Here is a 14128-nt window from a genome sequence, read left to right as displayed (position 1 = left end):
GTTCAAAAATGTCCGAGAAGCTTGAATAGGCCTTCTCCTCTAACAGCCTATCTGAGGATAGCTATGGGGCTCTGCAGAGAAGCAGCATAAAGGTGTCACAAATGATCTAACAAAAAGTAAGGATGAGAGAGTCAAGGGAAGGGAGAGTCAGGCAGTATGGAAACTTTTAACCAGGTTGTCCAGAAAACAGTTCACTGGTCGTTAGTACTGCAACTGTAGGAGAATACCAGTTGTAGATACTGTTGTGCAGTGGGCTCAAGCTCTTGAGGACAGATCCCTTGAGATGAAATAAAAGGGAGAATAAAAGTCAGCATTTGTGCAAAGCAGCTCAGGATTCTGAAACAAGCTACCAGTACGATGAAAGCGTGGCAGCCTCTCGTCCCTATAGCCTCATCCTCATTTCATGGAGAGGCAGAAGTTGTGTGTGAGCTGTGTGCCATTGGCGTAATGAGAGAGAAGGCAGAGATTCTCGTGAGTATCTATAGACAGGAAGCTAAATCTGCAAGCTATCATTTGGGGATTATTTGTAGTGTCTGAACAGACAGTTTCCTATCAAAGTTCCTGGAAGTTTAACAGGATTTATTCTATTAAAGAAATACTGAGAATTACTACCTCTAGGGAACTTCAAATGCTTCTGACCTGATTTTTCACTGAAATTGATCACCCAGCCGCTAGTGGGTTGTCAGTCATTCTGAAAATATAGCCATTACCACATTGGGTTTTTTATTCTGTGTTACTTTGAGGGTCCCACAGCATTACACTGATTGTTTCCTGCTTCATGGAATTTAGCAATTCAGTTAGTATTAGTGAAATATGGTGATTGTAAGCTAAGAAATCAATTATCTTTTCCAACTCTTCTTCAGAATATAGCTTGCTGAGTAATGGATAAGCTAAATAGTATGGTGGGTTGTTCAGTTCCAGGTTGTCTTTATGAGGCTGTGTTTGATATGGCGAGTTCAGATGATGAAGGAAGGAACCTACAGGCTGGTCATTTTTTTTAGTGTATATATTAACAATGTAAGGTGTATGGAGACATTTGGCCATATTTTGCTATTTTATTTTCTGCTCCTCTCTAGTGGCATTAGGTGAATAGTGCATGAATTCTTTTTCTCAAGAAAGTGAAGTTCTAGGTAAAAAAGGTGTCATTTTTCCACCAGAATTTAGCTTTTGAACAACTGGCAAGAAACATCAAGGAAGTTCTGTAGCTATGTGGAAGACCTCATAGTTAGAAATTTATTATATTTATTATTCTTCCTTTTTGAAAATGCTAACACAAAGCAGATTTTAGGGAGAATAGAGGATGAAGGGCACTTTATGAAAATATAACAGCAGCTTCTCTGTTTCTGAGCTGGACTCTTGTGTGTAAGAGCTGGAGACAGGAACAATCTGAAAGTATAGTTAACCCCTCAGTGCAGTTGTGGAGTGGATGCACAGGGTGATGACCCCAGCTGATTTTATTTGGTTTGGCAAAGGTAAAGGTAACAGCAGCTATGAGTGAAATCTGTCTTCCGTCTTTGTGCTTCTCTCTTTTGTTTGCTGCCAACTTCTTGAGAGTTTGTGAAATTTTTATTTTAAAAGCTTCAGAAGACAGAATGCCTCTGGGGTTCTGTTTTGCTATGGTGAAAATAAAATGTGCTAATAACCTATATAATTACAAACAAATATGAATCACGATTAAAACTGATGCCTGGCTCCAGATTTGACAGGACTTTCACCTTTTCATACTCAGACTGATTAACAGTGAGGCAGTTTTAATGTGATAATGTTTATATTACTAGTGTCCACATGGCTTTTCCACTACGTGTGCTGGGAGAAGAAAAAAGCATTACTGATTAGGGGAGGTAAGAGTTAGTAATATGCTATCTGAGTTTGACAGCAGTGAAGTCTCAGATCTCTACCTAGTCTGGTTTAAAGCATGAGTCCAAAATGAATTTATTTGTATTCTAGTTCTCTTGAGAATACTTCATACAGAAGGTGAATGTCAAAACTCAATCTGAAGCTAGGGAGGAAACTTCTTGAGCTAGGTGGTATAGACTTGATTTTATTCGCTGTGATTCCCAGGTCTTTATCTGAGCTTAGTTGCAGGATAATGCACAATTGTCTGTTTACTTTAGACATTCACCTGGCCCCCATATCTGCATGAATGCCAAGTCCTGAAGGTATGCAACTCTTTGAAATAAAGTGTATCATCATCTGTAAGGGCTTAAAACTGCATCCTGAACTGCCAAGAGACTAGTTGAAGAATATAGGGATTAATAAGCTGGTTTGGATCTAATCCATGTAGAAGGCAGGCTGCTGTTCTTAGTTTTCTAGTGATTTCCTTCTTTAGGCTAAGGTGGAGAGCAGTGTCTGAACACCATCCAAATAAGATGAATGTGCAAGCAAGCAGTGTGGTCCGGTATAGAGCGATGAATGGAGCCTGCTTGCAAACTAGTGTTAGTAAGGAGCACTTTTGCACTTACTCTTCTCTGCATCTAGCACACTCCAGATTTTTTTCATTTTACAGGAAATCTACAGGTAGACTGTGTATTTCTAAAGTTTTTTATATCCAAGATTATTGTATGGTCCTTCATAAGAAGGTCATGCATGTCTTGTTATTGGAGACCTGAAATTAGAGTTAATGTTGGAGGTGCTAAGCTGTGACTGGCTGTTGTCTACCCACTGCTTGAATTAACACTATTCCTGAAATGCAGCCTCTTTTATGTAAGATTAAGGAAAGAAAAGAAGATATTCTTTTAGCAGGTATGCAAAAATACAAGCTTCAAAATTGTCCTGCACCAGCAAAATTAACAAAAAAAAAAGGCAGGTAAACACAACAGGCATTTAAACAAGACGCATACAATCACTTTGTATTGTTTGCCAGATCTAAACAAAGAAAATGCCTGGGATTTGGAGATTATTTTAGCATCTCAACTCTCTTGGAGTGTAAAGGGTGGCAATGGGATGGGATAGGATGGGCTGGGATATGTACTGTTGCCACTGTGCATGGCCTGTGTCAGACTCCCAGCCATTTGCTACAGTAGGGTGGAATTCCCAGCTGCCCAGCCTTGTCCAGGCTTCCTCAGCTTCTGCCAGGCTCCCCTGCAGCCACGGAAGGCAGTAGATTGTTGAACACCAATGTATTTATTTTTATGTTGTCACCACATTCCCAAGAGGAAGCTTGGCTATGATTTCAGCTGGTCTCACCACACTGTCCAAATCCTTCATCAGGAGCAGCTGGGAAAAGAAATCACTCAGGTTTCTGCACAGTACATTGCTGGTATGCCTTCTCCCTCCCACTAATCCTGCTAATTCCAGTCTTCATTTGCCACCCTCCTGGTTCTCTCTTGCTGTGACTGACTGCACAAGTGGTCTTGACTTCAAAAGGTGACCTTCAAATGGGCACCTCGAGTAACCTCTACCTCAGATTTCTTTGGCTACTCAGGCACAAGATATCTTATGACACAAAAGAGCAACTTTTGATGTCACCTCATTATCTATCCTAGTCCAGGAGTGGAGTAATGATGTGCTCTTCTACATAAATCCTTCCTGAACCACCTGTCTGGCTGAGAAGCTCTGGGTGGGTCACTGAAAGGGAACAGCAATGTGATATCCGGCACCTTGCATCAAACTTTTCCAGTGCAGCCTCTCACCCTGTATACAGCCTTTGTCAACAGCAGTAATATCCAGTTTATCCAGTTATCAGAAAACTGTGTAAGTCTCATTAAATCCCATCAGAGTGTAAAGCTCTGCCAAAAGCAGCATTCCAGGCCCTTCTCAGATGGTGTTAAGAAGATAATGTCCAACTCAGCCATCGCCTCTCAGCTAGAGCTGAGGGTCAGTGTTCATTTCTAATGATCAGAAATGACATTTATTCCTTAACTTGTGAGAGCAGCCTGCCTTTCACACCTTTAGTCAACCTTTTGCCTTTCTTTTATGAAAGGAAGGAGCTTTTTCCTGTTGCTACTGGTCTCATTCCACTGAAAGGACATTCCAAGTCTTGGCACCACTGGGAAAGCAGGAGAAAAAGGAAGGGACAGTCTCTAGAAATTGGCTTACCTGTTTAAGAACTAGAACCCAGCTTGAGTTTTAGGAGCCTTCACTTCTGACAGACTCAAAGAAAACTCCAAAGCAGGATAAGTAATTACTTCAGGCAGTTGGCATTTTTGCCTGACTGGAGGCTGAGCATTGCTTGTTCTCAGTAGTTACATGATGGCAAACTGCCTGTATTTCCTTGCTGTGTTGGAAATGTCATTCAATATCAGGTGTGCAAAGACTGGGGAGAGGTTATATAATATCTTGGCTACTTCTGTCTCACATCTGGCCCTTTGGCATTAAGCTTCCTATAGAGAGGATGACTTTGCCCATCCAAATTGGATTTTGTTTTAATCTGGCATTATTTTATTGAGACTAAAAATAGAAACCAAAATGTGTGTGAATAGGGTAAAAGGAGTGTCTGAAGTTATGAAATGAAATGTGGGGAAGAGCTGGAGAAGAGAGCTACAACAAACCAGGGACTAGGTAGCTGAATAAGAGAAATCGGAATGAAGGCTCTCAAATACAGAAGGGCATTAGCAGTCAGGGTAAGGAGCCCACCAAGTGTCTTCTCTATAACATGGGGAGCAGGAAGGCTCATGCTGGCTTCCACTGCTATTTCTCCACTTGTTAATGAGGCTGCTCACTGCTCTTTTCAAGCAGGGAGACTTCACTCTAATACAGTTGTGTGTACTGCTTGTGTCACCCCCTGCCTCCAAGTAAATTTTCATGACTTGGAACTGCTGCTTTCCCTTGCCTGCCTGGTCCAGCAAGCCAACTTGAAACTGTGCCCAAAAGATGGGGGAGGGAAGGTTGGCCTTCTGTTGTCAGCTGTCCTGGCTTGCTAGTGTCAGTCACCCATGGTTATAAATAAACCCCATCTATTTATTGCCTTTCTTAGTTGCACTATATATTATCAAGAGAATGCTGGGCATCACTCTAGGATTAGAAATTCCCACTGCTCTGGGATAAAAAATCTGAATTTCTAGGATTATCAGAGCTTTTCAGGGAGCAAGTGTTTTCAACACTGGATTCAGGAGGCTTCAACATGCTTCTCAGTTCTGCCACAGACTTGCTGTGGGTATGATGAAACAGCCCAAACTAGCTCTAAAAAATGCTAGCATGGGTCCCTGACCCAGTACTGTCATCTAGCTTAGTGCTCGGCTCTTTTTTGCTTGGAAGCAGAGTAGATTAGGTGCTGGTGTATGACGAAGGCTGTGTACATCTGTGCTGGGAAAGTCTATATGGCACTGAATTTTAGTGTGCAGGTATCCCGTAAATGACTTTACACAACTCCCATGATTTCCTTGTGACTCAGAATCATATCCATAAAATGGAGGTAATCCTTTTCTTCCCCCTATGTTAACTGTTCTAAGTACAAAAGTGTTAAAGTTTTTGAGGTGCAGTCATGCATGACATAATAATATGTAAACATGTGGACAGACATATAGGCAGATACTTTAACACCTCCTGGCAGGCAGAGAATAAAGGAGATTCATTCTGTTGTATATAGTAATTCACTGCAATGATTCTTCTCACTAGGGAGAATCAACAGTTAATGTTGGCTGCTGTCAGGAATGAGGGTTTTTTCTGTCCCCCCCTACTCAACCAGAACCTCAACCTACTCAAGTAGAAGGAGGTGGAATGCTCACCAGTAGCTTTGAAATGGTAAAACTTCATAGAATTATATACATTAATATTTATGAAATTATTGAATTGGCCATGAGCTGCACTCATGGTAGGAACCTACATATTTGCTTGTAGCCATAGGAATGCCCCTCTCTGTGTTGAGTCCTCAAGGTAGCCATACAAGAGGAACTCACACCAAGTGATGTTAATTCAGTTTGTGAGAAAAGACAAACTGTACTGTGCATTTCTGTAGGAAAAGGAAGGCTCAAAAGTCTCTTCAAAACAGGAAGATGAGGTTGAAGTTGGCTGCCTCTCTCATGTGCCTTTGTTTCCTTAATTTCAGCATATTGCCAAGGGATAGGTTTCTGGACTGGTATCCTATCTTAATACTCATGGTTGACAGTTTGGTTCCTAATCACGTTCCAAACTTTCTGTGCAGTGTCATAGCTGGCAATCCTGCTTTCTAAACATCTTTCCAGATCCTCTATGCTGTGTGATGTTTGGCTCTATGCTGGGCTTTCAAGGAGAGCGTATTTTTTAAAATATAGCAATATTTTTAATAAATACCTCTCAACAGATGTCACTCACATTTAGGAGCAAGCTGATATGCTAAATACACAGGACAAGCTTTACCTACTAGATTAGCTGTAAAATGCAAACTGTCCAAAATAAACTTGGTACATTTCTAAGTGTTTTGGATTTTTCTTTTTAAAGGACTGTCTAAGGATTTTTAGGTTAAAGAAGTGAAGATGACATTGACTTTTTCCCATAACATGCCTAACTAGGAAAGTGTCGCAGTATGTAGAATTAAAATCTATCTCTATAAATTTCTGGTGATGGCTGAGATTTGCAGAGCAGTGCAGCAGTTTTTCCCACACAACAGTCCCCCATGATTACTCAAAATCTTTGCTTTGTGTTTTTTCCAGCCTCTGCTTGCAGAGAAGGACTAACACTGAACACCAGGTGAGGGATCCAGGGTGCTGCTTCAAGTATGGGGCAAAGGAAGCAGCAGCAGTGACTCCATACCACCACACTCCCATATAGAGTGAAGAGGAGGCCCTGGTGAGAGGACAACCTACTGAGGAGAGTACCTGAACATTTGTGGAAGCTGGTGATACACGTGCAAGCTGAGGTGAATGATTGCTTCTGAGAGCTTCTGCTGCTGAGTCTTGGAGTCCCTTTTTCCCACCTCTTCCTGATCACTATGAGATCTTTCTATAAGACAGAGGTCCTCCAGCTGTCTGTATTGTTCTTCCTAAGGTTCAAGTTTGAACATAAAGTCTCATTTGCTCAGCCATTTCAGTCTGTCCTAGTCTGGTAACAGCCAAGATTCTCTGCTGTCATCACATGGCAACCATCAGCAGAGGAAAATATTAGAACATATGACTGGACACATCTGTGTTGGTTGCCATCTTGAATTTTGGCACAGAGCCATAAACATGATTGGTTTGAATAAAGTCATTTCATTTGTTTGTTTTGGTTATATTTTCAGTTATTAATTCACACTCCCAAAATATTTGCTGTCATTATATTGGATAGGATTTTAAATCTGTCTTTATGTTTCACTGTTGGATGCTTATGTTCTGTGTGGCTTATTTTTTTTATTTTGATTTCTGTTTGTTTAGGCTTTATAAACTTTTTAAATTGGCTGATGTTTTCAGACCCAAGCTTGAACCCTAAGGCCCAGGTGGCTCCTATCAATTGCAATAGTGGCTTTGTGAAGCACTCCAGTTAAAATTTGCCTGATGCTATGAAAATTAATTTGCTTGTGTTAGAAAACAACATCAGCAGCTGGAAAATGTATTGGAGGGAAGATCCACCTATCCCTAAAATGAACAGGAAGCAGCTTCAGCTCTGGCTCTTTCTTGGTGCCAGGTTAAAGGAAAACTCAGTATTTTGCAACTTCTGCCTTGTCAAACAGTAGGTGGTATGATTGTAATTCTCAAAAGGTACAAAATCTCCTGTTGTTTGTATCAAAGCCCTCAGAGATTGGATTTTAACAGCCTGTTTGATCTGTTTTTTTATTCCACAGCTCCCCTGTCATTTCTAGCCTGTATAGTCAGTGTCAAGAGATCATTCTCATGTGTTGGCAAGTAGATAGTGATCAACCCAATGGCTGACAGAAGAAACAGTGTCAGAGGGGGAAAATGTTTTCTCTTGAAATGATTGTGTTCATGTTCGCTCTTGGATTGTGCATATTTCCTGTCATTCAAGACCAGATAAATTGTGAGATGAAATAGTTATATTCATACCCCATTAGTTTCACTATCGCTTGCTCCAGGCATGAATTCATAAGACAGAACACGCATTTTTCTATTTCTGTTCCACTCACGCATATGACTGAATACTGAATACTTCATTTGTCCAAAATGCAGTTCTCTGATGTAGCTGTTCCTTTTCTTACTTCATTTGCTTATCTTTCATTTCGTAGGCAGTCATGATCCTGTTCACTTTCTCTGCGTTTTTCAGCTGTGTTCTTCAAGAACCTGTTTTTTGTCTGCTGCCTGTGCCGCCATCACATATCATCAGTGACCAAAAGATTTGTAAAATCTTGTGAAGTTACTTTCAGATCATGTCCCTTCTGTCTGTAATCATTGAATTCCACCCATGGATCTCCGAGACACATGTTTCTACTGGTGCATCAAGTTGTCGGCTCATGATTAGTGAAAATTTAGTTGCAGAAGTTGTTACTTCAAACTTCTGCACATCCTCAGTAGCTGTGGGCTTCAAGACCTTGGGTCTGTCTTCTCATAGCCTACTCTGCTACGTGTGTTATTGGCTATAGCCTCCAGCTCTGTTCCAGAACTGTCAGAGGGTCTATTTCCCTATAAGATTTAGCTTCAGTAAATAGCAGATTCCATTCCTTTCTTCCTCCCAGGGGATCTGAGTTATCCGTATTCCACTTGGTTTCATGTGCAGGATTGAGTAGCTATAGGATATACGTCCTTGTGGAACTCTCACCTCTGTTTTTGTTCTCTAGTTTCTTCGTTCAGATTGTCACAGCCACCACTGAAAACTATAGAGAGGTTTAGAGGATGGATATTTAAATGCACAGTTAGCCCAGGAAAGGTGATTGTCTTCAGAAGATCATTGGCAGAAACAGCATTCTTGCATCTTTGTCTGGCAAATTACCAATTAGTGCTGGTTTATTACAAACATAGGTTAATTGTTTTGTCAGCTTTGCCAGTCTCCCACCCCCTCATTTTGGGATAATGATTTGTACTCCGTTATAGCCAGCATGTTTTCTGAACTTCTTTGCATTGCATGTTATATGTAGCCAACACCACATCTGTAACTGTGATGACTTAGTAGCAGAATATCAAACATCTTGTCTCTAAGATTTTTGAAATATTCAGAGAAATGCACGTTGCAGTCTAAGACCCTCATTTCGAAGGGATGAATTTTGTCAGCTTCAGAAGCAGTGAAGTCTTGCATCCTTTGTCCCTGGAAAATTTTTCTTCTGCTTCCAACAAATAAAAAAAAACCCCAAGGATATCAAGACTGGTCCTTTACCTCGAGCCAAACACCTAGACCTTGAACACCTGTTCAGCCTCAGGATATATTAGGGCAGTCAGAGCATCAAAGGAAATAGCAGTATTCCTTTGCCTTGGGCATCTGCTGATCCCAGCTCTGAGCACAAATGCTGTTACCTTGGGAGCATGTGCAATAGAGAATCAGGAACAAATCCTGCGATTCCAGCCTCTTATTTTTTTCCATCTCTCTGTACTCCTCAGCCTGGAGTCATGTATGTCTTTGTGCATAGTGGATACTGTGTACTGAAGGATAACATATATATTTTGTCTCTTTGCAGCTCTGCTACCTCCATGTCTGTCCCTTTTCAAAAACCTCTCAGAGAGTGCTTCAGTTGAGAGATTCAGTGGGGAGGCATAGAACTTTCCCACACATCTTGGAGAGAAGGCATTTTACAGGAAGTGTTTTCTAGTACAAGGGGGGAAAGGAGAATAGCAAACCATTTTGGATTTATAATAGTTGCACATGAGAGGAGTACAACTATATACATGCTCCTCAAGTGGGGATTAGTTTGTCTCTGCTTTTATGACATTTACTTCCCTGTATTCATCAATGAGTTTCATCGAAAGTGCCTTTGTTTACTGTGAGAAAACAAAATTACCACTAGAAAGCCTCAAAAATCATTCAGCATCTACTTCAGTGGTGAGACTGGATAATATAATCAAGGGGTCCTCTTCTTCTCTCCTACTCCATGATGTTTGCATCACTTCTAAGTTAAGGGGCCTGTTCCAATGACAGAGAATCAGGCTTGTTAGTCTTGAAAGGAGTAAGGTGCACATCAGAGTCCTGGAGGCTGAGGTAATGCAGAGCGTTTTGTTCTGTGTTTAGGTGATGAGCATACCACAACGTAAAAATTAAGGGAAGGATATTAGATTCTCTCCTCTCCAGAAGCAGCTGACTTGTACGCAGTACGTGAAGTATTAAGTTCACTTTTACATGGTTCATCTTGGCCTTTAAAACAGCCTCACAAGTCATGTGAGTGCCATCAGTGGGAGATCATTTGTGACACTAGATAGACCACTTAGTCTTGGATGCCAACGAGACATACTGAAATTTCCATTCTCAAGACGAGATATGCTTTTGGACGATCATGGTTTGTTGGAAATGCTCCTCATTATGATGTCTGGAAGGTCAACATACATATCTCTGATACTGGTTCCACACAGTGGCAGGAGGTTTTGGTATAAAGACCTTTGTTTACTAGTAGGAATCTCAATGCTGTGCCTCTTCCTCATACCGGAATATGGATAGTCTCTGTGTGCATGGAATTGAATAGCTGGCAGTGCTGGACCATTCCTCTTCTTTACCTGTGAAGGAGATCATTGACTTATAGGTAAGTTTACAGAACAGACTGGATTCTCGGCTTGCATTCTTTCAGGCCTGTGCCTTCTACTAATACAACGGTTCCAGTCATTTTGGATTATTTGCTGGAAACAAAAGTAGTCTGGCTCCCGATTTATTTTTGTTAAGATTTACATGATCAAACTGCCAAGGACTTTTTCCTCAGTCAGTCCTGCATTTGCTGCTCATGATAATCCTGGGCTCACTGTTTGAATCTGGGTGGGTTATTTGCTGGTGTTTAAATAGTTGGATTTTTTTGGTTGCAGTAAGTAACTGGCTAATTGATCCTTTTCATACTACTTCCTTTCTGGACACATTACTCCTGTGGATCTGTCATGAGGTTCTTCCAAAAGAAGCTTCTGAGCTTTACTTAAACCTGGGACTTTACCTCCTTTTCTTCTTTCTAGAACCTCATGTTTCTAGAGCTAAGACATCCTTGTTTACACCAAATATCAGGAGAACCTTATTTTATCTTTACAGAATCAGGTCAGTCAAACAGTCCTTGAGATTGGTTATACCAAGAGCACAAAACTTAACATTCATAGTTCTCTTCATGCAGAAAGTGGCTAATTGGAAAAGAGATGGGCAAGGAGGAGTGTAAGGGAGAAGGTGAAAAGGGAGTAATTGTTCACAGTCTTGCCAACTAGAAGAAATAGGAGCATCAAATGAAACTAGCAGATACCAGATTCAAAGGAAAAAAAAAGGGGGGGTGTGCACGATTTTTTTTCACAGTATGTAATTGATCTATGGAACTCCTTGTCACAAGATGTTGTGGATACAAAAAAGTGTATGTGGTTTGAAAAGACAAGTAGACAAATCCATGAAAAAGTAATCTATTGGGCATATTAAATATTAAAACTAAAAAACAAGCAGGAAGTTTCTAAGACTTTTCAAGTGACTATTCTGGCGAAGTATCACAATGGGCTTTTCCAATTTTTAGCTTGTCTATCAGGCATGTGCTGTTGGCCACTGTCAGAGACAAGAGGTGGGCTAGGCAGTCTTCTAGTCTGACTTTGTATGGACATTTTATTTTGGCAGTTGCAGTACAGCCTACTAGAACAGCCAAGGCAAAGCTACCTTCCATGACAGTGGCACGTTCCACCAGAATTCACTCTGTGGTGTTGGGTTCTCCAAGAAAAGTCTCCATTGCTGACATCTGCCAAGTTGTCACATGCAGCTTGTGTACACTTTCACCTGGAAGGGCACTATATATTGCAGAGGCTTTCAGAATGATGAAGCTCTTACAAGAGCATAAAGGACACCGAGATCCACCTCTAGACAGTTGTGATTTTGGGGGAAAGTAGGTTGCTGTATGGAAGTCATCCATAATACCATGTTTGTAAAAGGTTAATCGCTTAAATATGGAAAAGAAAATGCTTACTACTAACTGAATCTCTTAAATTATCTTATTCATACACATTTCACTTCTCGCCATCTTTGTCTTCCAAAGTGCTCGAGTGCAGAGCGCTTTCAGGGTGAATGTGCAGAACCACAGCACATCTTAAAGAATTATAGTACCTGGTAACTGCTTTCTTCCCACTTTAGAACCCTACTGTCCTTTTCCGAAGAATGAGATTAAGTTTCCCTGCTGCCTTAGAGATGAGTAGTTAGGAAGCGCAAGCTGATCGTCTCCAAAATTGTTGGATTCTGAATTTTTGAAACAGCCTCTCCGTGCAGTTTTAACACAGAGGACAAACTCCACTGAACTAAAGGTGACAAACAAGACACCAAGTCTGCCCTGAGGAGTCTGCTCTGTCTGTTAACTAACAAAAAAGGATTTTACTGGCCCTCATTGAAAAACAGTTTTCACTGCTGTTCCAATTTAAAGGAAAGAATCGCTGATCACTGTGGAGACCCTGGTGTGAAGCCTTTGGTAGTGGTATTCAGTGAACCATAGTGGTTCCCTAGGGAAAAGAGTATACTTAACAGGCCCTCTTCCCTACAAGTCCATGCCTACAGTGAACACAATGAGCTTGAGAAATCTTACACTCTTTGAAAAGGAGTGGCTTCTTTATCTGACCTATAAGACAAAAAATTGAATTGGCCTTAAAAAAACAAATTTGATGCAATTGTTAAGAATTTGAGGCTGTTAAAAATGTATCTTTTATTACCAGAATTTTTATCATTTGTTTGGGGCAGGTGGGAGAGGTGCTGTTATCTCTAGAAGTGGTTTCAGCATTGTATTTGGCCTTTTGCCTACTGGTGTTCTGGGATGTGCAACAGAAGACAACCCCAGAACATTAGTTTAATTTGGTGTCCCTGCAAGAGTATTTTAGAAAATCTCATTTCACCATAGTTATAGCAATGGTGAAGAGTAGTCTCCTTCCCCCAGACTAAGAGGAGACAAGTTACTGTACTCAGTTATGTTCAAAAGTCATAAAATCTCCCCCCCAAAATGTTTTGGGGTTATTGATCTAATCCCTGTGTCGAGTACTACCATGTCAAAAGTCAGGAAGGGATTTTTGAAAAGTTCTTCCACTGCCAAGTCGTAATGTCTGACTGTCATCACTCCTTCATTCTACTATAAAATTTGTTTTTTCTGAGATTGGGGAAGAAAAGCAACAAGGGATTTTTCCTCCACTGTTTCCAGTAATTACTATATAGGATTCACCTCATGTTTTTCAAGTGGTTTTGCCTTATTTATATGACCTTCTGAAAAGGTCATGCTGTGTCAGATATCTTTAATACATCTAAGATGTCTGTGCCATTCTTCAAGGTGTGCAGATGGACAGCTGTGAATCTACTGGGAGGGCAAATGAAGTTGTAGGCATCCCATTAGTGCCACTAGTTACAGTACTTACGCTTCCTGTTGCATGATGCTTCCCCCATTCAAATCGGGGTTGTCTTCCCTTCTGAAAGTGTGTTTTCTCCACCATTTCTATTTCCAGAAATTCAGTGTGGAATACATTTTGTCTGTGATATCAGCTAGGAATTTTTTTTCTTATCCACAGACCTACAAAACTCATGTCTCCGTATGTCTACTGAAAATTTCTCATGAAAAATATCTAAGAATAAAGATTGGTGGCTTTTCCTGCCAAATTGTGGCTCTGCAAGTTTCTTAGGTCTTTTGAATGGTGGCTTTGCTGAGGGCAGGTGAAACTGATAAAAATGGAAGACAATTTATAATGTGTAGTCAGCACATTGTAACTGCTGACACACCATACTTCCCTGAGATTTTATTGCCATCTCCTTTATTTTGTTTCTCTTTGTTGTTTGTCCTGTTCGTTTGTTTCCAGTTCTTCAAACTAGCACAATAGAACACTTAGCATGGTAGTATCCAAATGAGATCTTCAGATCCTAAAGTATAGTTAGAGATTTCTGTAGCAAGTGTCCTTTGAGGGGGCAGATGTCAAATTGTGTCATGCAAGGCAGCTTGTTGCAAGCTGGATGTCTTCCAGAGACTCTTGTTGCAAGTCAGACTGTCTGCCACTGCTTTCCCCCACAAGTGGAGTTTCTTACAAATCCTTGAAAACAGTAGAGATGTCCCAGGCATCTAGTCTACCTGCAAGAGGGTTCCAGCACTGCAAAAGACCATAGATTTTTGTTTCAAGAAAGGACCAGAACATGGTTACCAAGACATTCACCAGCTCAGTTTTGGGGCCGGTCCTGTTCA

The 14128-nt window shown here is 40.8% G+C and overlaps 1 protein-coding gene across 1 annotated transcript in view; it reads left to right on the top strand.

Annotated features, from left to right (window-relative positions):
- Positions 1 to 7111, top strand: part of LOC104083506 (tubulin polyglutamylase TTLL5-like) — a 72025-nt gene extending 64914 nt beyond the window's left edge. Inside the window, exon 6 of the mRNA XM_009587010.1 lies at positions 6570 to 7111. Within this exon, the coding sequence (XP_009585305.1) occupies positions 6570 to 6610 (41 nt within the window). The 3' untranslated portion in view covers positions 6611 to 7111. The remainder of the gene's footprint in view (positions 1 to 6569) is intronic.
- Positions 7112 to 14128: the final 7017 nt, after the last annotated feature.

Source organism: Fulmarus glacialis, unplaced genomic scaffold, assembly GCF_000690835.1.
Source record: "Fulmarus glacialis isolate BGI_N327 unplaced genomic scaffold, ASM69083v1 scaffold14511, whole genome shotgun sequence".
Classification (NCBI taxonomy): domain Eukaryota; kingdom Metazoa; phylum Chordata; class Aves; order Procellariiformes; family Procellariidae; genus Fulmarus; species Fulmarus glacialis.
Note: the sequence above shows the minus strand (reverse complement) of the source record. Positions and strands in the feature narration are given on the sequence as shown.